General features: G+C 41.0%; 2 protein-coding genes across 6 annotated transcripts in view; one reads left to right on the top strand and one right to left on the bottom strand.

Annotated features, from left to right (window-relative positions):
- LCP1 (lymphocyte cytosolic protein 1) overlaps nt 1-9,664 on the bottom strand; it is a 104,993-nt gene extending 95,329 nt beyond the window's left edge. Inside the window, exon 1 of one of the 2 annotated variants that reach the window (XM_005213674.5) lies at nt 9,607-9,664. The gene's annotated coding sequence lies outside the window, so the exon portion shown is untranslated. Of the gene's footprint in view, nt 1-9,591 lie in introns of both variants that reach the window. The other variant, XM_059892108.1, reaches the window with a different exon arrangement.
- A 110-nt stretch (nt 9,665-9,774) lies between these two features.
- LRRC63 (leucine rich repeat containing 63) overlaps nt 9,775-23,053 on the top strand; it is a 34,490-nt gene continuing 21,211 nt past the window's right edge. For 2 of the 4 annotated variants that reach the window (XM_005213710.5, XM_005213708.5), the window contains exons 1-4: nt 9,775-10,093; nt 10,727-10,964; nt 15,546-15,761; nt 22,170-22,841. In XM_005213710.5, the coding sequence (XP_005213767.1) occupies nt 10,880-10,964; nt 15,546-15,761; nt 22,170-22,841 (973 nt within the window). In that variant the 5' untranslated portion in view covers nt 9,775-10,093; nt 10,727-10,879. The remainder of the gene's footprint in view (nt 10,094-10,726; nt 10,965-15,545; nt 15,762-22,169; nt 22,842-23,053) is intronic. The other 2 variants (XM_005213707.5, XM_005213711.5) reach the window with 2 other exon arrangements.

A 23,053-nucleotide genomic window follows, 5' to 3' on the forward strand; every position in this document is an offset into this window, starting at 1 on the left:
TTAGAAGTTATGTTGTTTGGTACAGACAGTCTGATGTTGGCATATCATCTTGATGAATCATTTCCTTGCATCCTTAAAAAATAAGTCCATGAGAGACTACTTTGCAATATTCGTATACTTTTTGCCCAGCCTAATGGTCCACTTCCTTGACACTTCATTGGCTAAGGTGTAGATTTTCTAGTTCTGGAGAATGGGTGTCAGTTTTGAGGACATTCTCATTTAATTCTCACAATAACTCCACGTAGGGGAGGCACCATTACTGTCTCAGTTTTACAGATGTGAACATTAACAGCCAGATGGTTGAGAAACTTGATCAAAGTTATACAGCTAGTAAATGGTGGAGATGGTACTCAAACCATGCTTGTTTGGCTTTGGGGCCCAAATATACATAATATCTCATCTTAAATAGCTGAGGTTGATAAACTGGGTACATTAGGTACACACATACACATACACACACACACACACACACACACACACAAAGATCCCTTCAAAATCATCAGGGGGAATAAATACTAAAATATAAACGTAGGCAAGACACTAGAAGAAGTCATTTATAATATAAAACAGTAATAAACAGAGAAAAAGATGTTTAAGCTCATTAACAATCATATGCTAATTAAAATAAGATGTTACTTCCCACCTATTAGTGTAGCAAAGATTAACAAATTGATGAATTCCCAGGATCAGTTAGACTGAAGGAAAATAACTACTCTTACATACAACTGGTGGGTGCTTAAATCAAGACTTCTAGAAGACAAATAGGGAATATGTAATATGGAAAAAAATTCTCACATTTTTGAGAGAACAGTAAGGTTATAAAATAGCAATGGGGCAGAATATTTTAAAATTTAAATATATATATGTGTGTGTGTACATGTATATAAAATACTGTTAATTATCTACATCATATCAAACTGTTAACAGTAGTTATCGCTATTTGAAAGAGTTACAGGAAATTTTTCCTCTCTCTTTTTTAATCTGTATAATTGATTTTTCGACAATAAACATACATTAATTTCCTGACTCCTGAGCCTGAAAAATCAAAGGCTGGGATTGGAAAGAGTAAAGTAGGTCTGTACTGTCCCATAAGATGGCTGAGATAAAATATCAGGTGAAAAAAATTAAGTTACCAAATACTATAGATAATATAATCTCTTCACATAAAAGTTATATATTATATACATCATATATATATATAAATTCTAGATTATTATACACACCAAACATTTAGGATTGGGGAGAAGCCAGAGAAGACATTTATTTTCTATCCTTCTGTATTATTTTTTCCCAATAAGCATTAATCAGTTTGTAATTAAAACATTCAATTAAAAATATGAAAGTTGGAAGAGCCGCTGATCAAAATCCATCAAGCAGGCACATATTTTTGTTCATTAAATCACAGAAATATCAAACTCAAGTGCTTCCATCCACCAAAGCTTAACAGATGTTATTTAATGGCAAATAACATTACCCAGTCTAATACCTGAAAATCAAATAGATTTATAGACATTCTTACTCTAAGACTAGTATATGGAAATATACCAGTGTTGGTATAACTGAATTGAATATTGGAAAATACTGGTCAATGCTGGAAAGTACTAACATATTCAATAATTATTTAGCTACACATGCTAATTGGGGATTCCCTGGAGGCTCAGCAGTGAATAATTCGCCTGTGATGCAGAAGACACAGGACACTCAGGTTCAATCCCTGGGTCAGGAAGATCCCTTGGAGGAGGGCATGGCAACCCACTCCAGTATTCTTGCCTGGAGAATCCCATGGACAGAGGAGCCTGGTGGGCTACAGTCCTTAGCGTCAAAAGAGTTGGACACAACTGAAGTGACTGACCATGCACACACACACCTATTGATTAACTGATCAATAACAGCTCATGAATGTAAATTAGTCATAGAACCTCAGAGCATGAATATGGAAGGAGGCTTAGAGGTGAGGAAACAGGTTCTCAGAAGAAGACCATGGGAGGCAGTAATAGTCCCCTGAGTCCCAGTTCAGTTTTAGAAAATTTCTAGATGGATAACACAGATGACAACCATCCCAACAGTTCTAATGGCTCTTCCTATGGAGACTGAGGATGGAGCTCTCCTAGAGTGACTCAGTAAAGGTATTTCTTATTTCACCATCGCACATTCAACAAACATACCCATTGTTTAAAAAACAATGTATAAAACCCTATAAAGGGCAATTTACTGTTTTAGGAGACAGGATCTTGATCTTATCTCTGATTGGGGCTGTGGTACTTCCAACTTCCTGTGCTTCACCCAGACCCCTTCAAAAGCCTGTCCTTTCTAAGAGAGTTACTATGAGGCACCTGGCAGAGAGGTGCCTGTTCATCTCTGTGCAGATGTTCCTGAAGGGCAGAGGTCATCTGGGGGAGTCCTAGAGGTCAAGCAGGAGACACAGTCCTCACTTGCATTTAACCAAAGTCCTTCCCTCTGAGGCTGCCTCATCCTCCAGCCACAAATGGTTAACTCAGAAAAATTCTAACCTCTTCATAGACATACCTTTCACAACTAGAGCAAGTTCTTGAAGCATTCAGTGTTCTAATACTTCCACATGTTATAGAAAACACTTCTCTCTGAAAATGACTTTTTCCTCTTGAAAATAATAAATAAATAAAATAATTTTTTTTTTTTTTTTTGCCAGACTACATGCCTTGTGGGATCTTAGTTCCATGACCAGGGATTGAACTTCTATCCCCCGCAGTGAAAGTGTAGAGTTTTAACCACTGGATCACCATGGAATTCCCAAAATGCATGTATTAAAAACACCTTGGACCAAGTCTAGTCCTCAGGTGTGGGTCTAGAAATTACAGCTGCTCTAAATCATTAAGAGCTGTAATCTCTTCTTATAGCTCACAGGACGAGATTAGCAAAACCGGTCCTTCTTGTTCCTAACGAAATAATTCCTACTATGCAAATGGTGGCAAGCCGGATTTGTTACACGCGTGGTTCCACTTTCAATCACTGTGGTGGCTCACCTTAGCTCCTCACTGACCCCATCTCCCTTCACTGGGGACATCAAGTGCCTCACAACTATGTGCTGAGAAGAAGCAGAGACCGAAAGTGAGGAGATGTTTTTTTCTCCTCCCCAAAGGGATCACTTGGGCAAAGTGATATGCAAAGGTACAAATCCTCTCTGGAAGCAGTCCTTTGCAATGCAGGGAGTCTGGGTTTGGGAAGAAGGGGATGGTCTGGTTTCCTTAGATGTTGTTGGAAGAAGAAGTGACTAAAAGTATCTCCGGATGGGTCTGATACAGGTGGTTTGGGGAGTGATGGGGGTGCGGGGTTCCTGGGTGCAAGGGAAGTACCCCACCAGAAATGGCATGCAAGGTCTCCATGACTCAGGACAAGGTACCCTCTAACGAGAAGCAGGAGCACAGACTTACTCTCATGCTATTTGGTGGTTGGCTGAAAATCTCTTGTAGTTACGGAACCTCTTCTCTAAAGCAAGTCTTAAGCAGAGCCATATATTAACACGTCAAACAGATTAAAAGCGTAGTTTCTTTGCTTGGAATTGCAGTGGAGGGAAGAATAAAGCCCCATAATCTGTCTTCCCTAAAGCCCCTGAGCAGAGCTGGACTCCATATCTCTCCCATTGGAGGGTATTGGTTCACCTGGAATAACTGGCAGGGTGGAGGAAACGAAGGAACAGGGTGAGGAAAAGAGCAATGTCCTGGGACTCATGGATTTCAATCCTGATATAACGTTCGACATCAAAACTTCCAGGAGCGAAGATCCCGTGTGCCTTACCGCCAACAAACCAAAGCATAGAAGCAATATTATAACAAATTCAACAGAGACTTTAAAAACGGTCCACATCAAAAAAAAAAAAAATCTTTAAAAGAAAGCATAAAGGTGGGGTGATTGAGACTGTTGTAAATCTTGAACTGTCAAAAGCAAACTTGCTGTATGATACTGAAATAAAAGGGATGGTTCTGTGTGACCAGTTGTGGTGTAACAAGTGAAAAGTTCTTCACCAACACAGAGCATATCAAGCACCACAACAGGTCCAGGCAACCGGTGCTCTTGCCTACCCACGGTCCCCGCACACAATTTAAGCCACACAACTTAGGACAGACGGCATAATATGGCTTCACTGGTGGCTCAGTGGTAAAGAATCCTGCCAATGCAAGAGATGTGAGTACGACCCCTGGGTCAGGAAGACCCCCTGGAGAAGGAAATGGCAACCCACTCCAGTATTCTTGCCTGGAGAATTCCATGGACGTAGCAGCCTGGCGGGCTGCAACCCATGGGATCACAAGAGTCCGATACAATTTAGCAACTAATCAACAACACTTAGGACCAAGGGCATAAAACAGTAAGATAGGTTTGAAAAACGAATCCACCATATTTACTGTTTATGATCATAAATTGCTACTTGCCTTAGAATGAAGAGTAAGTTCATTACAAAGCATTTCTGCTCACCTACGGATCTAAATGCTAGACGTCTTTTTTTGAGGACTGAACCAAGAGCAAGGAACTTCTACACCTCATGGGAACTGCATGTGCCTTTGAAGTTTGGTACAAAACCCTAGAAGGTCCCAAGGAATCAGTAGATTGTTCTCCCAAAGTCCGGAGCGCACATTAGAGAAAAAAAAAAAAACAGAAAAATATATGCTTTCAGAACATCTTTCCCTCTAGCAATTCCAAAGAGGGTCACTCTGCAGCTCTTTTGGGCTTTTTCACTTTTGTCTGGCTCGCCAGCTGGCCTGGAGGACACGGAGAACAAGGCAGCTTTCATCTCTGGGTCACTGGTTGACATCCATCATGGATTAGGTCCAGTTCCATCCATGTGGATGGCGACTCACGGACTCCACTCACCTGAACGACACGGGTCAAGGCACACCCTGCACCAGGACATTGTCAGGCACGAGCTGTCCCACGGTTGCTCCACAGCCCAGAGGGGCATACAGACCAATGACAGAACAGAGGGCCCTGCCCGGAGCATTGGTTAACGACCTGAGAACTGCATGCCTCTTTCACCAACATATCAGAGATGTTAGCACACCAAGTGTGATATTTTATGGATAATTGCCCAGGAGTCACCCTTGAACCCTCCAAATAACTTCAGTTAACATCAACTATAATCACATAAAGCAGGGACAACACAGACGGGAAATCTGAGCCATTTGTTTTTAATCACTAGCATCTAATGAGAACTCAACTCTACCCTGCAAGAACTTAAGTCCTTGACCCAGTTCTCTTTTTAAATCCTCACAATACGCTGAGTCAGGTACCATTTTACCCCAATTTTATAGGTGAAGAAACCACAGGAGGTTAGAGGGGTTGAGTAGCTGGATCAAGGGCATAGAGTTATCAAGCGGTGGCCAGGGATCTGAACACAGCAGAGCTGAGCTATGCTGCTTTTGGTTGGGACTTGATGCAGATAACACAATTTTCAATTAACATGAGAACTCTGGGGTAATATACAACATAAAATCAACACTTAGACGAGTCCCTTCCACATGGTAAGTAACCACCATCAACATTTCATCACTCACAGAATGAAAGACAATGCTTAGTCAACTTAACGTTAAGGAAACAAATATTATTTACCTTTTTCTGGTGAAGGACACAATCATACAACATATACAGATGCCTAATATCATCTGAAGGGCTTGCCAGGTAGCTCAGTGGTAAAGAATCTGCATGCCAATACCGGAACAATAGAAGACACAGGTTCGCTCCCTGGGTCAGGAATATCCCCTGGAGAAGGAAGTGGCAACCCACTCCAATTTTCTTGCCTGGAGAATCCCATGGACAGAGGAGCCTGGCGGGCTACAGTCCACGGGGCTGCGAAGAGTCAGGCACGACTGAGCATGCGTGCAACACGTGCACGCACGCACAATATCAGCAGGTCACAGATAACCTAAAACAATCACTGAAACTAAGGAAATACAGAAGTCTTTCTGAGTATTCCAGGTAGTGTGACTCAATAACATTATTCTACCTGACCAACGTAATAAAAAATGTTTGAAAATTTAAAAACTTCAAGTTGTCATAATTATTTATAAATAAAGCCTTTGAAAAGATTTAAAATGTCATTTTAATGTCTAAAATTATAAAGCTTCCCAGTGAATCACCTGTTGTTTTCTTAAAGTTTAAAGTTGAGCACCTAGAAAAGAGCTTTACGCATAATTTCCAATAAATCATTCTGGAATGAATGGCTGAATTCATGAATGTGCTTTTAAAACAGATAGACATTGTTCTTTCATTACGTTTGGGATTTTTTTTTTTTTATTCTGTGATGCAGGTTGTATGCTGCTGCTGCTGCTGCTGCGTCGCTTCAGTCGTGTCCGACTCTGTGCCACCCCATAGAGGGCAGCCCGCCAGGCTTCCCGTCCCTGGGATTCTCCAGGCAAGAACACTGGAGTGGGTTGCCATTTCCTTCTCCAATGCATGAAACTGAAAAGTGAAAGTGAAGTCGCTCAGTCGTGTCCAACTCTAGCGACCCCATGGTCTGCAGCCCACCAGGCTCCTCCGTCCATGGGATTTTCTAGGCAAAAGTACTGGAGTGGGGTGCCAGTGCCTTCTCTGGCAGGTTGTATGACCTTCCCTTATTAATAATTTTTTTGGAAAAAAAAAAAAATCCCAGGACTATCATCCTGAAAGACAACAAGAAAAAACTAAATAACTGGTTAAAAATTAAGAACAGAAATGAAGTTTTTGCTTGTGCAACAAGACGTGTTTGTGTTAGTGTGTGTTAGTCGTTCAGTCGTGTCCAACGCTTTGCAACCCCATGGACTACACCCACCAGGCTCCTCCGTCCATGGGATTTTCTGGAAAAGAATACTGCAGTAGGTTGCCATTTCCTTCTTTAGGGGATATTCCCCATCCAGGAATTGAACCCAGGTCTCCTGCATTGCAAGCAGACTCTTTACCGTGAGATAGGAGAGGTTTAAAAAAAAGAAGCTACTTTAAAATATCTTTATTAACATTTAAGAAAATACAAAATTGTTCTGTATGAAGCAGAATGAAAGAACATGAAACAAAAGTATATGTTTAAGCCACTGTGACTGATAAAAAGAGTAAAGACATTTTTTAGTATATATATAAAAAACTCAGGTCAAGAAAATACCTCCTTTTCAAAAGCATTTTTGTGCCTTGGCTTACCTTGGAGACTTAACGGTTTACCCAATGTGCTCTCAAAATGAACTATTCATTTTTTAAAAGAACTTCTAAGAATTAACACGAGCATAAACATAAAAATCACTGCCGTTATTTCCATAAAGTAAAATGCTAAATTAAATTTACGCTGACCAAACTATTCCAGAAACCTCCAATCCTTTTAAAAAGGAAAACAAATTAACAGAGCCTTATATAGAAAACAGAGAAAATTTCTACCAACAGTTTCTACACGATTCCAACAAAACTGAGTCTTTTCACCAATAGCAAATCTGAGATCCCCCAAGTATCCCCCACTCATTAGAAAAATCAATAGCACTACCTGCTGGGTGTACAAGGTTGCTTGTGCACAAGGCTTTTATCTCATTTTTAGCAACACTTTTAAAAAAATGCAGGATGTACACAACCTTGGCACTCACCATTACCGTGGCCTCCTGAACACAATCTGTTAAAAGTGTTGTGGTTCAGTTTGTCAAGCTTCATCGCACAGTTCTGCCAAACTGCAAAGCTAATGGGACAATCAAAAGGCTGCCTATACTGTACATCAGGTAAAGGAAGCCTTTAAAATCAAAGAGGGAGTTGTATTATTTAAAGAGACATGATTATTTAAACAAAAACAAGGAGAAAATGAGATTGAGGCTGCAATACTCTCCAAAAAATTTTTTTAATTAATAAATTAAGTAAAAATAATAAAAGAACCCAAATTGAATGTAATGTGTACTTTCTAAATCTGGCCTGCACTTGTATATCATTTCCATAGATAAAGCATATAATTTGTGTTAGAAAAACTGATATATATGTGTGTGTATATATATACACACATATAACACCAAGCCATGAATTTAATTTTCATAATCACAATCTCATTTGCCTAAACATTGCATGCTAAATAACAGAAGTAGGAAGCAGTGGAAGACAAAATATTCACACCTCTGGAGGTTACATATTAATCAGCCCTAGTTTCTGCCTGGTATTTGCGAGAAGAAATCTGCAGGCAATGAAGCCTGATGCCTGATTCCATGTGTGACAAAGCATTTTTTAAAAAACTATTGATAAGCATATTGCTTTGATTTTTGACTATGCAATCCTAAGCATAAATTTCAAAGGCCAAGCACTGGTGGGTAAAACTTAATCTCAGTAGTTCTTGCAGTTCAAACAACTTTTATGAGGACAGAGGGGGTAAAAAGTGCAAGTGTTAAGTCTCTCAGTCAAGTCCAACTCCTTGCCACCCCATGGACTCTAGCCCGACAGCTCGTCTGCCCATGGGATTCTCCAGGCAAGAATACTGGAGTGGGTAGCCATTCTCTTCTCCAGGGGATCTTCCTGACCCAGGGATGGAACCCATATCTCCTGCATTGCAGGCAGATTCTTTACTATCTGAACCACAAGGGAAGCCCCAAGAGGATAGGAACCCGGCTCTATCTATTGGAACATAAACCTTTTTTATGGGTAAAAATATAAACATCTTTCACACTTACAAAAAATGCACAACACATATTACTTGAGATAAAATCTAGCAAATCAGATTTGCGTATTGTCAACTCTCTCATCTTGCTGAGAAGCTAATTCATCTATGCAGTGGATACAGACAAAAATGGAATAAATTCATGGTCTGGGGCAGCAGTGTAATCGGGACATAGCTATTTTAAAATTAAAAGAAACCACATGCAAAGGAAAAGAAGGTGCAGAATATTTCCCAGAATCTGATTAAATACTTTTTTGACTTTTCCACTTTTTAAAATTGACTATTTAAAAATGTATGCTTGTTCCTACGGAGAAAAAGGAAGAGTAGTTAGGGAGAAAATCTTCAAATATCCCTAAAGTTACAAAGATTTACACACAAGTCTCATCTTCCAACAGCTGTTACTAAAGTTCCTACACTTGTAAAATAAAGCACAACAAAACACAAGACTGGAAGGAAACTCCATCTACTTTACTTTCTGAGTTGGGATTCACACACCTGCCTAATGAATTTTCTCTCTCACACTTTCTCCCTCAAATCTCCAAAGAGACGTATGCACATTCATGCAAACACACACGATGTATCAATTACTGGACATGCAGGTTCATCAACACCACGACCCAGGTCACAAATCACGAAATGAATCAGGATAAATAACGAGGGCAGTGAGAAATGGGTTTCTTTCAAAGCCCGCTCGATCCTTTTATGCCCTATTTCTTTCTACAAGTTTCCTCTTCAGCGAAGAACTTTAAAGGATCAGGAAGACAAAACAGGTTGCATTAAAAGAAGAGAAACAGAATGCTCGCTATTCTGGAGCCCTGCAAAATCAGCCAGGCGACTAAGGCTGCGCAGAAGTGCAGGACGAAAGAACACCAGCCCGGACCCTAGATACCCGAGTTAAGCATCTTGCAAGTGAGAAAAGTAAATACATGATAGTGGTCACTGTCATTAAGAATAAAAGCAGTAATAACGATCGTCACCACGGGGTTCCGTACAGCAGGTGCACGTGGAGCGGGCTTCTCCTGCAGTCGCGCACAGCGGCCGACGAAGGCTAGAGGGCTCCGCGCGCGCCGCCCGCTGGGGCGGGACCAGCTGAGCGGGGCTCCGCGGGCGGGTGCGCGCCCCGCCCGGCCCCGCCCTCCCTCCTGCGCCTGCGCGCCCGGCAGAAGGGACGTGGGTATTGGCTTCTGGTTGCTAGGAGACTTGCCCGCTTGGCCCCACCTGGCCGGCGGGTGAAGGTGACCTGGGTGAGTGCTTTCTTTCGGGACAGCATCCCGCCGGAAGACCTGCGACCTCACTTCACCTTAATCTGCCTCCGTTCCCAGGAAGAGGAGATTAAAAAAAGGAAAAGCTGATTGTTTTGAAAAGCAGCTGATTGCCCTAAAGGATAGCATCGGGGTCCAACTTTTCCAGGCACCTCTTCCAAAAATAAGAACGGGAAATTACCAGCATCAAGTGGGACGTACTACCAGGAAACAGATCGTGAGTGCTTGCGTGCCAAGTCATCTTTGGAGGGGTATAAAGCAGGCCATTTGTGCTCCGGAGCGTACCCGTCTAGACTGACAACAGAATAGCCATGTACTAGGCTCTTTGATACGACGAAGCACACAATATTTGGTTCGATCTTCAGGCATCATTTCTAAACAGTACTAATCGGGACTGGGATTGTAGAAAATCTCATTATATTGAAGGCATTTTATTTGGGGGTTAAATAGTTACGGGCCAACTGTAGTGACTGAATTTAAAATAAGTCATTATTACAGAAAGAAAACAACTTTTTGGTGAAGAGTTAGATATTGTGGATTTTCAGAGGCCATGGAGGGACTTCCTCACCTTTTTTGACGAAAAACTCTTCCTAGTTTATAAATTGATAACATTTTGGAGGTAGGAGAGAAAATGAGTGTCATTTCTACCATTCTGGAAAAGCAGTATTTACTAGCTGAAATAACACTGCCAGATTGAATTTTTGGTTAACATTTGAAATTTTAAGATGGTCCTGATTGGTAATAGTCTATGTATTTTTACATTTTGTGTTAATTATAAGCCAAAATTTTATCTAGATTCTTTCTATAAGACTTAAGGAATTGTTTTTCTTACCCTCTTTTTCTTTTACAGAATTCTGCTTGGACTCAGTATAGTATTAGCACGGAATGATTTTCATTAGGATTTAATCTGGATTCGAATGAATTTTTCAGCAACAATTGAAACATATTCAAAAACTTTTAAGTTCTTCACCCATAGCTGTGACAAATAGTGCTTATTATTAAAATGCAAAAACACCCACAACTTCTTCGAAGACCTTTACCTCCAAATCTCCCTAAGCTGTCTTTATGTCAGAAGAAAGTCCATGCAGGTATGTGTATTAATCAGATATGTTATTAGCTTTTTTGGTTTTTCATAGAATTTTCTCAACCTGCACAGTTCAGCATCACAGTAAAGACACTCACTGGGGACTTCCCTGGTGGTCTAGTGGCGAAGACTCCAAGTTGATAATGCAGGGCCCCCAGGGTTTGATGCCTGGTCAGGGAACTAGATCTAGACCCCACATGTTGCAGCAGCCAAATAAATAAATATAAAGATACTCACTAATGACTACAACTTACAGATTTTTGTGTAATATGGTAACATCTAATTCAAATTACAAATACAGTTGATTCTCATTTTTTGTGGATTGTGTAGGAGTGAATTTACCTAACTGCTAGAATCCATTTGTAATCCCCAACCCAGAACATTGTACTATGTTTTGTCTTTTTAACTTCAAAATATACCATGAAGAACACTTTGGAGCAGTATATGGAGCTCTTTCTCTCTCCTTTTATAATAGTGAGACTGTGTGCAGCAAGAGGGCGTATATGGTAATTCTTGGATACAGCCAAGGCAGTGAAAGCATACATATTCCCAACAGTGGTGGGAACAGGATACTGCTCTGCCTTCTTGTTTTAGCTCCCATAAACAGCTGCCACCTTTCCGGTATAAATAGTGCCATAATTTCTGAATTCTGTACTTTTGGTTGGTGATTTAATTGTCTAAAATAGCCCCCAAGAAGGCTATGATGTGCCTTCCAGAGAGAACATATGCTTTAGATAACCTTCCTTCAAGCCTGAGTTACAGTGTTGTTGGCTGAAAGTTCAGTGTTGATGAATCAACAATCTAAAGTGTCTTTAAATAGGAGCATACTTAAAACAAGGTTGTGTGTATTGATTGGTTGCTGATAATGTTGAGATCAGAGGCTTGCAGGAACCTGACCCTGTATTTCCCCAAGAAATAATAGCTCAGTGTTGGATAATTCAGTGCTTACTGAGACTAGAGAACAGAACTGCCCTGAATCATGAGAATTGACTGTATTTATAAGCACAGTGCTAAGAACTGGAGATATAATAGTGAGTAAAACAAACTCTGCCAATTCTCTTTATTAGTTACCCTTTGGTGAGATCCAACAATCATATAATTAAATGTAAAATTACCCTGTGATAAATGCTATGAAGTAAAGGAGAGCCACTTATGATTATAACTTTATATAATACTCTTAATCCTCTATTTCTCTATATGGTATATATTGACTCCTTACTGATAAGCAATGATAAAATTAGCATACATCCTTTTCTTCCCCCTTTTCATTCTCTTCTATCACCTGATTTTAGTTGATTATATTAATTATTTTAGTGTCAACATTTATAAGCATATTAAAATATGCTTAGTCTATAACTTGATGTACAGTGCTAAATCCTATTGATGCATGGCCATAAAAGATGTGTGAATCAATACACCTATGTTATATACAATTTTCTTTCCTACATTTCCCACCTACTTTTGTTATATCATTTCTATATATTTCTACAGTGTTTTATATTTCTGCATTTACAATCTGTTCTATAATAGTAATACCCACAGTTATATAGATAAACTTCTCACTACCAGTTCTTTGGCTGTAGTTTTCCATTTGTTTTTCTGTTGAAGTTCATCATCTAGCACAGAGTTTCTCACTATTGCCATTTTGAGCTGGATAATTCTTTTTATGGTGGGGAGGGGGGTGGGTAGGGGGAGTGCAGGGATGGATCATCTTGCTTTGGCAACTCGGATAGTTAATGACCTTGACTGTTATTAATCTTATGTCCCCAAAGGCTCTTGGCAGAGTACTTTGTATGTAATAGGTGTTCAAAATACTTGTTGAATGAATGAATGAATGAATACCTAAAATGTCTGAAGTACGATTTATAAAAATGAGTAGTCAAATATCGAAATAAAATTGAAATAAATATGTACAATTGGCATACAACACTAAATGCTATAGAGAATTAATGACATGAATCTGGTCCCTGTCTTTCAGGACTTTTCAAGACCTTTAGTTAAACTCTATTGTGTGTATTGATATGCATGCAATGAGAACCTAAAATAACAATACAAAGCAGCATAGAATTTATGTCCAATTAATGGTACAGACAGCAGTAGTTCATAAATGTGAGAAACCCTGGGGCAGCAATGGGGTATGAGCTAAGACTTGAGAAATTAGTAAAAGTGAAGTGAAATATATTTAATTATAAATAAGTTATATATTTAATTATATTTAATTATAGAGGTATAGTTTTTGACGGCAGAATAGTCTATTGGAAAAGTAGAATTTTAACATTCTAAGAGAAAAAATAAAATAGAAATCATGGGGAAATGTATCCAAAAATAGGGAAGTCTGAACTGAGAAGACAGATATCATCTTCATTGAGCAGATTTCCCTAAGCACCTCTTCTCTTTGCATCCAGTCAGAGTACTTTCCTTTATGGTCCCAGAGTATCCCCGACCTACCCTCTGCTGACCTCTAATTCTCTAGTTTAACTGTTTCTGCCTAGTAGTATCTGTTGCTCAGTTGTGTCTGACTTTTTGCAACCCCATGGGCCATAGCCCACCAGCCTCCTCTGTCCATGGGATTTCCCAGGCAAGAAGACTGGTTGTTTAGTTACTAAATCGTGTCCTACTATTATTGTGTCTGACTAAATAGTCAGAACCAACTATTTTCTGACCCCATGGACTGTATCCCTCCAGGCTCCTCTATCCATGGTATTTTCCAGTCAAGAATACTCGAGTGAGTTGCCATTTCCTTCTTCAGGGGACCTTCCTGACCCAGCGATCGAACCTGAGTCTGCTGCATTGCAGGCACATTCTTTACCACTGCGCCACCTGGGAAGCCTATTTTCTATATTAAATTGCAAGACCTTTGATGGGAGTAAGATTTCTGCTGTGTAATTGTACTCTCAGCACTATGTGTACAGCTAGCACATGTAAAAAGGTGAAAAAGTGTTTGTCTCTCAGTCGTGTCCAACTCTTTGCAACCCCGTGGACTATAGCCCACCAGGTTCCTCTGTCCATGGGATTCTCCAGGCAAGAATATTGGAGTGGGTAACCATTCCCTTTTCCAGGGTATTTTCCTAACCCAGGGATCGAACCCGGGTTTCCTGCATTGTAGGTGGATTCTTTACTGTCTGAGGAGGTGTTAAATGTTTGTTGAATTAATTAATGAGAACAAAAAGTATGGGTTGTGTTAATCAAGAAAGGTGGATTGTATTGGCTTGGTAATATCTTACATAAAAAACCCTGAATTTTAGCCATCCAATATAAGGTTTAAGGTATACTTTGAAAGAAGAAAATGATTTAAATTGGTTAGTAAGAGAAGGTGTTACACACTGTTTGATCAAGATAAAAAACTCAGGTCTGCCTAAAAAAAGAACAGTGTCAGAAAAGGAAAAGTGATCTCACTCAATCTAATAAGTAACTATTCTAAGCAATAATAATAACAATGTATTGGGTGAGTATAGTACAGGGATAAATGGAATGGATGACAGCAATTTTATATGGAAAGGAGGGAAGAATTGGGACTACACTGTTAAAAAGATACTGACCATCGCCAATAAGCAGTGTAGTGTTTGTTGAAAGTAGACTTAGATTCATTGTAAATATCTATTGCAAACTCTAGGGCAAGCATTTAAAATAATTTTATAAGTGTAATTGATATGCTGACAGAGGAATAAAACCGAAGGACAGAAACTGACTCATAAAATTCTCAACTAAAACCAGAAAAGATAGAAGAAGAACGGAAGATTTTTAAAGAGATGGCAAAGTAAAACAGCTGCAACAAATAGAAAACTTTACAAATGTGGCCGATGTTAAGTCAGCAATGTCAATCATTTGTTAAAATGTGAATGGTCTAAGTATGCCAATTAAATGGTAGAAACTGTCACAGTAGGTAAGAGACAAGAGCTAATTACATATTGTCTGCAAGAAACTCCCTTTAAATATAAAAATGAGTCAGGCAGTTCAGTCGCTCAGTCGTGTCCGACTCTTTGTGACCCCATGGACTGCAGCACGCCAGGCCTCTCTGTCCCTCACCAACTCCTGGAGTTTACTCAGACTCATGTCCATTAAGTCAGTGATGCCATCCAACCATTTCATCCTCTGTCATCCCCTTCTCCTCCCACCTTCAATCTTTCACAGCATCAGGGTCTTTTCAAATGAGTCAGCTCTTCGCATCAGGTGGCCAAAGTATTGGAGTTTCAGCTTCAACATCAGTCCTTCCAATGAATTTTCAGGACTGATTTTCTTCAGGATGGACTGGTTGGATCTCCTTGCAGTCCAAGGGACTCTCAAGAGTCTTCTCCAACACCACAATTGAAAAGCATCAATTCTTCAGTGCTCAGCTTTCTTTATAGTCCAACTCTCACATCCATACATGACCACTGGAAAAACCATAGCCTTGACTAGATGGATCTTTGTTGGCAACGTAATGTCTCTGCTTTTTAATATGCTGTCTAGGTTAGTTGTAACTTTTCTTCCAAGAAATAAGTGTCTTTTAATTTCATGGCTGCAGTCACCTCTGCAGTGATTTTGGAGCCCCCCAAAATAAAGTCTGCCACTGTTTCCACTGTTTCCCCATCTATTTGCCATGAAGTGATGGAGCAGCGGATGCGCGGCACAGGAGTGGCCAAGAGAAGCTACCCCACATCCAAAATCAGGAGCAGCCAAGAGGAGCTACCCCATGTCCGAGGTCAGGAGCAGTGGCCAAGAGGAGTTATCCCACGTCCAAGGTCAGGAGTGATGGCCGAGAGGAGATACCCCACGTCCAAGGTCAGGAGCAGCAGCCGTGAGGAGATGCCCCACATCCAAGGTAAGGAGCAGCAGCTGCACTTTGCTGGAGCAGCCGTGAAGAGATACCCCATGTCCAAGGTAAGAGAAACCCAAGTAAGAGGGTAGGCACTGAGAGTGGGCATCAGAGGGCAGACAGACTGAAACCACAATCACAGACAACTAGCCAATCTGATCACATGGATCACAGCCTTGTCTAACTCAATGAAACTAAGCCATGCCGTGTGGGGCCACCCAAGATGGGTGGGTCATGGTGGAGAGGTCTGACAGAATGTGGTCCACTGGAGAAGGGAATGGCAAACCACTTCAGTATTCTTGCCTTGAGAACCCTGTGAACAGTATGAAAAAGCAAATAGATAGGACACTGAAAGAGGAACTCCCCAGGTTGGTAGGTGCTTAATATGCTACTGGAGATCAGTGGAGAAATAACTCCAGAAAGAATGAAGGGATGGAGCCAAAGCAAAAACAATACCCAGTTGTGGATGTGACTGGTGATAGAAGCAAGGTCCGATGCTGTAAAAAGCAATATTGCATAGGAACCTGGAATATTAGGTCCATGAATTAAGGCAAATTGGAAATGGTCAAACAGGAGATGGCAAGAGTGAATGTCGACCTTCTAGGAATCAGCGAACTGAAATGGACTGGAATGGGTGAATTTAACTCAGATGACCATTATATCTACTACTGTGGGCAGGAATCCCTTAGAAGAAATGGAGTAGCCATCATGGTCAACAAAAGAGTACGAAATGCAGTACTTGGATGCAATCTCAAAAACGACAGAACCAACTCTATTCATTTCCAAGGCAAACCATTCAATATCAAGATAATCCAAGTCTATGCCCCAAACAGTAACTCTGAAGAAGCTGAAATTGAACAATTATATGAAAACCTACAAGACCTTTTAGAACTAACACCCAAAAAAGAAGTCCTTTTCACTATGGGGGACTGGAGTGCAAAAATAGGTAGTCAAGAAACACCTGGAGTAACAGGCAAATTTGGCCTTGGTCTACAGAATGAAGCAGGGCAAAGACTGATAGAGTTTCACCAAGAGAATGCACTGGTCATAGCAAACACGCCCTTCCAACAACACAAGAGAAGACTCTACACATGGACATCACCAGATGGCCGACACCGAAATCAGATTGATTATATTCTTTGCAGCCGAAGATGGAGAAGCTCTATACAGTCAGCAAAAACAAGATCAGGAGCTGACTTTGGCTCAGATCATGAACTCCTTATTGGCAAATTCAGACTTAAATTGAAGAAAGTGGGGAAAACCACTAGACCATTCAGGTATGACCTAAATCAAATCTCTTATGACTATACAGTGGAAGTGAGAAATAGATTTAAGGGACTAGATCTGATAGACAGAGTGCCTGATGAACTATGGACAGAGATTCATGACATTGTATAAGAGACAGGGATAAAGACCATCCCCAAGAAAAAGAAATGCAAAAACGCAAAATGGCTGTCCAAGGAGGCCTTACAAATAGCTGTGAAAAGAAGAGAAGCCAAAAGCAAAGGAGAAAAGGAAAGGTATACCCATTTGAATGCAGAGTTACAAAGAATAGCAAGGAGAGATAAGAAAGCCTTCCTCAGTGATCAGTGCAGAGAAATAGAGGAAAACAATAGAATGGGACAGACTAGAGATCTCTTCAAGAAAATTAGAGATACCAAGGGAACATTTCACGCAAAGGTGGGCTCAATAAAGGACAGAAATGGTATAGACCTAACAGAAGCAGAAGATATTAAGAAGAGGTGGCAAGAATACACAGAAGAACTATACAAAAAAGATCTTCACAACCCAGATAATCATGATGGTGTGATCACTCACCTAGAGCCAGACATCTGGAATGTGAAGTCAAGTGAGCCTCAGGAAGCATCACTACAAACAAGGCTAGTGGAGGTGATGGAATTCCAGTTGAGCTATTTCAAATCCTAAAAGATGATGCTGTAAAAGTGCTGCACTCAATATGTCAGCAAATTTGGAAAACGCAGCAGTGGCCACAAAACTGGAAAAGGTCAGTTTTCATTCCAATCCCAAAGAAAGGCAATGCCAAAGAATGCTCAAACTACCACATAATTGCACTCATCTCACACTCTAGAAAAGTAATGCTCAAAATTCTCCAAGCCAGGCTTCAGCAATATGTGAACCGTGAACTTCCAGATGTTCAAGCTGGTTTTATAAAAGGCAGAGGAACCAGAGATCAAATTGCCAACATCTGCTGGATCACCAAAAAAGCAAGAGAGTTCCAGAAAAACATCTATTTCTGCTTCATTGACTATGCCAAAGCCTTGGACTGTGTGGATCACAATAAACTGTGGAAAATTCTGAAAGAGATGGGAATCCCAGACCACCTGACCTGCCTCTTGAGAAACCAGTATGCAGGTCAGGAAGCAACAGTTAAAACTGGACATGGAACAACAGACTGGTTCCAAATAGGAAAAGGAGTACGTCAAAGCTGTATGTTGTCTCCATGCTTATTTAACTTATATGCAGAGTACATCATGAGAAACGCTGGGCTGGAAGAAGCACAAGCTGGGATCAAGATTGCTGGCAGAAATATCAGTGACCTCAGACATGCAGAAGAAACCACCCTTATGGCAGAAAGTGAAGAAGAACTAAAGAGCCTCTTGATGAAAGTGAAAGAGGAGAGTGAAAAAGTTGGCTTAAAGCTCAACATTCAGAAAACGAAGATCATGGCATCTGGTCCCATCACTTCATGGGAAATATATGGGGAAACAGTGGAAACAGTGGCAGACTTTATTTTGGGGGGCTCCAAAATCACTGTAGATGATGATTGCAGCCATGAAATTAAAAGATGCTTACTCCTTGGAAGGAAAGTTACAACCAACCTAGACAGCATATTAAAAAGCAGACACATTACTTTGTCAACAAAGGTCCATCTAGTCAAGGCTATGGTTTTTCCAGTGGTCATGTATGGATGTGAGAGTTGAACTATAAAGAAAGCTGAGCATCAAAGAATTGATGCTTTTGAATTGTGGTGTTGGAGAAGACTCTTGAGAGTCCCTTGGACTGCAAGGAGATCCAACCAGTCCATCCTAAAGGAGATCAATCCTGGATGTTCATTGGAAGGACTGATGTTGAAGCTGAAACTCCAGTACTTTGGCCACCTGATGCGAAGAGTTGACTCATTTGAAAAGACCCTGATGCTGGGAAAGATTGAAGGTGGGAGGAGAAGGGGACAACAGAGGATGAGATGGTTGGATGTCATCACCAACTCAATGGACATGAGTTTGGATGAACTCCAGGAGTTGGTGATGGACAGGGAGGCCTGGCATGCTGCAGTTCATGGGGTGGCAAAAAGTCGGACACGACTGAGCAACTGAATGGAACTGATGGGACCAGATGCCATGATCTTCGTTTTCTGAATGTTGAGCTTTAAGCCAACTTTTTCACTCTCCTCTTTCACTTTCATCAAGAGGCTCTTTAGTTCTTCACTTTCTGCCATAAGAGTGGTTTCTTCTGCATATCTGAGGTTACTGATATTTCTCCCGGCAATCTTGATCCCAGCTTGTGCTTATCCAGCCCAGCATTTCTCATGATGTACTCTGCATAGAAGTTAAATAAGCAGGGTGACAATATACAGCCTTGACGTACTCCTTTTCCTATTTGGAACCAGTCTGTTGTTCCATGTCCAGTTTTAACTGTTGCTTCCTGACCTGCATACAGATTTCTCAAGAGGCAGGTCAGGTGGTCTGGGATTCCCATCTCTTTCAGAATTTTCCACAGTTTATTGTGATCCACACAGTCCAAGGCTTTGGCATAGTCAATGAAGCAGAAATAGATGTTTTTCTGGAACTCTCTTGCTTTTTCGATGATCCAGCGGATGTTGGCAATATGATCTCTGATTCCCCTGCCTTTTCTAAAACCAGTGTGAACATCTGGAAGTTCATGGTTCAAGTACTGTTGAAGTCTGGCTTGGAGAATTTTGAGCATTACTAGCGTGTGAGATGAGTGCAATTGTGCAGAAGTTTGAGCATTCTTTGGGATTGAAATGAAAACTGACCTTTTCCAGTCTTGTGGCCACTGCTGCGTTTTCCAAATTTGCTGACATATTGTGTGCAGCACTTTCACAGCATCATCTTTCAGGATTTGAAATAGCTCAGCTGGAATTCCATCACCTCCACTAGCTTTGTTCGTAGTGATGCTTCCTAAAGCCCACTTGACTTCACATTCTAGGATGTCTCGCTCTAGGTGATTGATCACACCATTGTGATTATCTGGGTGGTGAAGATCTTTTTTGTACAGTTCTTCTGTGTATTCTTGCCACCTCTTCTTAATATCTTCTGCTTCTGTTAGGTCCATACCATTTCTGTCCTTTACTGAATCTGTCTTTGCATGAAATGTTCCCTTGGTATCTCTAATTTTCTTGAAGAGATCTCTAGTCTTGCCCATTCTATTGTTTTCCTCTATTTCTTTGCATTGATCACTGAGGAAGGCTTTCTTATCTCTCCTTGCTATTCTTTGGAACTCTGCATTCAAATGGGTATATCTTAAGGACAGAGAAAGATACTCATACTAATACTAATCAAAAGAATTCTGGAGTATCTATGTTCATTGGCTTTAAAAAAAAGTATTTATTCATTTGTTTGCAAGTTGCTGAGTGCAGGATGTAGCTCCCCGACCACTGATCAGACCTGATCCCCCTACCTTGAGAGCCCAGAGTCCTAGACACTGGACCACTAGCAAAGTCCTAGCGTGTTTTCTTATTTGTTGAATTTAAGAGCTCTTTATTTGGATGCAAGCCCTTTATCAGATGTGACATCTCTCTCCCAAGGCTTTTCTAGTCACTTTCATCTATTAGCCTTGTCTCATTTTTAGATACTAAACCACAGTGAAGTCAAGTCGCTCAGTCGTGTCCGACTCTTTGCGACCCCATGGACTGTAGCCTACCAGGCTCCTCTGTCCATGGGATTTTCCAGGCAATAGTGCTGGAGTGGATTGCCATTTCCTTCTCCAGGGGATCTTCCCGACCCAGGGATCGAACTTGGGTCTCCCTCATTGTAGACAGATGCTTTACCGTCTGAGCCACCAGGGAAGTCCTATTAAACCACAAGTCCAATCTAAATCGATACTTTCATCTAGCATGCAGTTAAACCTTGCCCTTTCACCCAACTCAGACTAGGTCTGCTAATTTTTAGACAAGCCCAGAGAAATACCTTGTTCTTTTGCTTCTCTTGCCTCACTCATAATTTCTGGTATTTTCATCGGTGGGGGCTATGGGGGAGGAAGAGTTAAGGAGTTAAGAGTGAATGTGACTGTCAGTCCTGAGTCTCTGCACTGCTCCCCCCCCCCCCCCCCCCCCCCCCCCAGCCAAATGCCAGGAGGTAGAGGTCAAGTAGCTTTAAGGATTCTCTTGTCTTCCTGCAGTTGGGACACAGCACTGGAAGGGCCGAATCATTTTTGTTACTCTGTAGGTGTATGAGGGTGGGGAAACCATGGTAGGGAGTGGTGAGATATTATTTTCTCCTTGTGGCATACACTCCTGTTCTCTATAGATGATTTAGACCCTAACTTGGTTGGAAGTGGGGATAAATCCTTCTTCCACCCACCATAAGGAGAGGAAGATCAGGGAAACACAAAACACTCCAAGAGCTCTATTCAGAGAAAATTCTCTCTACAAATACAGATCAGGCTCTTGCCATCTCTAATGTACGAACAACAGGTGAGAGTTGGTCTTGCTTTGGCCATCTCTTTGGCCAAATCTTGCCTTAATGAATCCACTGTCTCCTCATTAGAATACTGAAGTGCTCATCATTTATTGTGCTCAACTGAGACAATAGACAAAAATGTCATTTAACATTCCATCACATCAGAAAGAGAAAGGATGTAGCGAAGTCCCTAAGAATGCAGGCACATTGCATTTTCTGGACCTAAGAGAGAAAAGAATACTTCTGGTTGTAACCCGGATGAACTTGTGGTACCTTTAGCCAGCATCAGAATGCTATCACGCTCAAAAGACTCCTTGGTCTGACATCTGGCTTTGAAAAGAAATGTAAATCCTTCCTCAAAGAAGTTTCAGATGAGGAAGAGATAATGATAAATAATAAACAACCCAACTTCAAGCCATTTTAACCTTCTATATTGCCAGAGATTTTAGTGGCAACTGTTCAAAAATCTCCCTTTATGTCATGCTGTTCTCCATCCATTCTATTCTTCTAAGAATAGCTCCATACTCTAACACAGTTTAGCCTTTTTAGTTCTCCAGTTATTCACTCAAACTTTATCCCTGTTAGCTAAACAAAAGTCCTGATAATTGAGTGAGTATTACAGAAACATTTTAAGAAGGTGAGGGAGGGTGAGTGGATTAAAAAAGCTATGAATGCTAATACATTAATAGTTTTGCTCCTGACACCTTGATAAACATAATCTAATTCTGCTTTCTTTTTTCTTTTTCTGGTTTAGTCGGGACTGGTGAAACTAGCCTACCACATGTACACTTCGTTCAAGAAAAAACCACTTCATTTGAAAGAGATAAAACTAGTTTTCCTGTCGTTCCAAGGGATCGAGCACAAACCCCTGTCAGTATTCAAAACCTCTTCCTTGATCATCATGTACAACAAAGAGTGATGACTATTTCAACAACTAGAAAATCTTCTAAGCAAGTCTATTGGCACATTCCAGAGACTGCTACTGGTTCCATATTTTTCCCCAGGTGTCGTTCAGCTTCAGCTCGGGTTTTTGGGAAAGAAATAAGCAAAATGGAAGGTCCAGAGAAATCAGAAGGGCCATTAAAAATACAAAACATTTACGCCAGCATTTTAAAAGACATTCTGATTCTCTCTTCGGAGTTCTCCAGAGTTCCAAGTGCCACTCCTTCAGCGCCTAGTCCCAAGCTCAAGGAGGTTCACTCCGACCACTTTTTACAAGAGAGCAACATCTATACTTTTAAGCAGCCCCTGTTTCGTTTAAGCGCAACAGTGCCGATCCCTGTACCGAGGACGCCTGTGAAAGCCCGTCAGTGGTCTGACCGTGTACGCAGCCGAACCGTGACACTCAATATTACTGATTTCCCAGGTCCCATGCTCATACCGTCACCAGTTTTACCGAGGAAACCTCTAAGACAGTCTGTGATAGGTAAATCCAGTCTGGAGATGGTCTGTAATAACGGGGTCAAGTAGAGCAAAGGCAGAGGTGCATCCCAGCACATGGTGGTTCCCGCTTGGGTTTGCAGGATAGAATGACGGGATTCCTTTTCGCCTGTGTGTTTAATAGATGGGGCAGATGCAGTGACAGGAATCCTGACCTTGCCGGTCTGGCAAGGACAGACTGAAACTGCACCCCCGACG

The sequence above is a fragment of the Bos taurus genome, chromosome 12 (assembly GCF_002263795.3).
Source record: "Bos taurus isolate L1 Dominette 01449 registration number 42190680 breed Hereford chromosome 12, ARS-UCD2.0, whole genome shotgun sequence".
NCBI lineage: Eukaryota > Metazoa > Chordata > Mammalia > Artiodactyla > Bovidae > Bos > Bos taurus.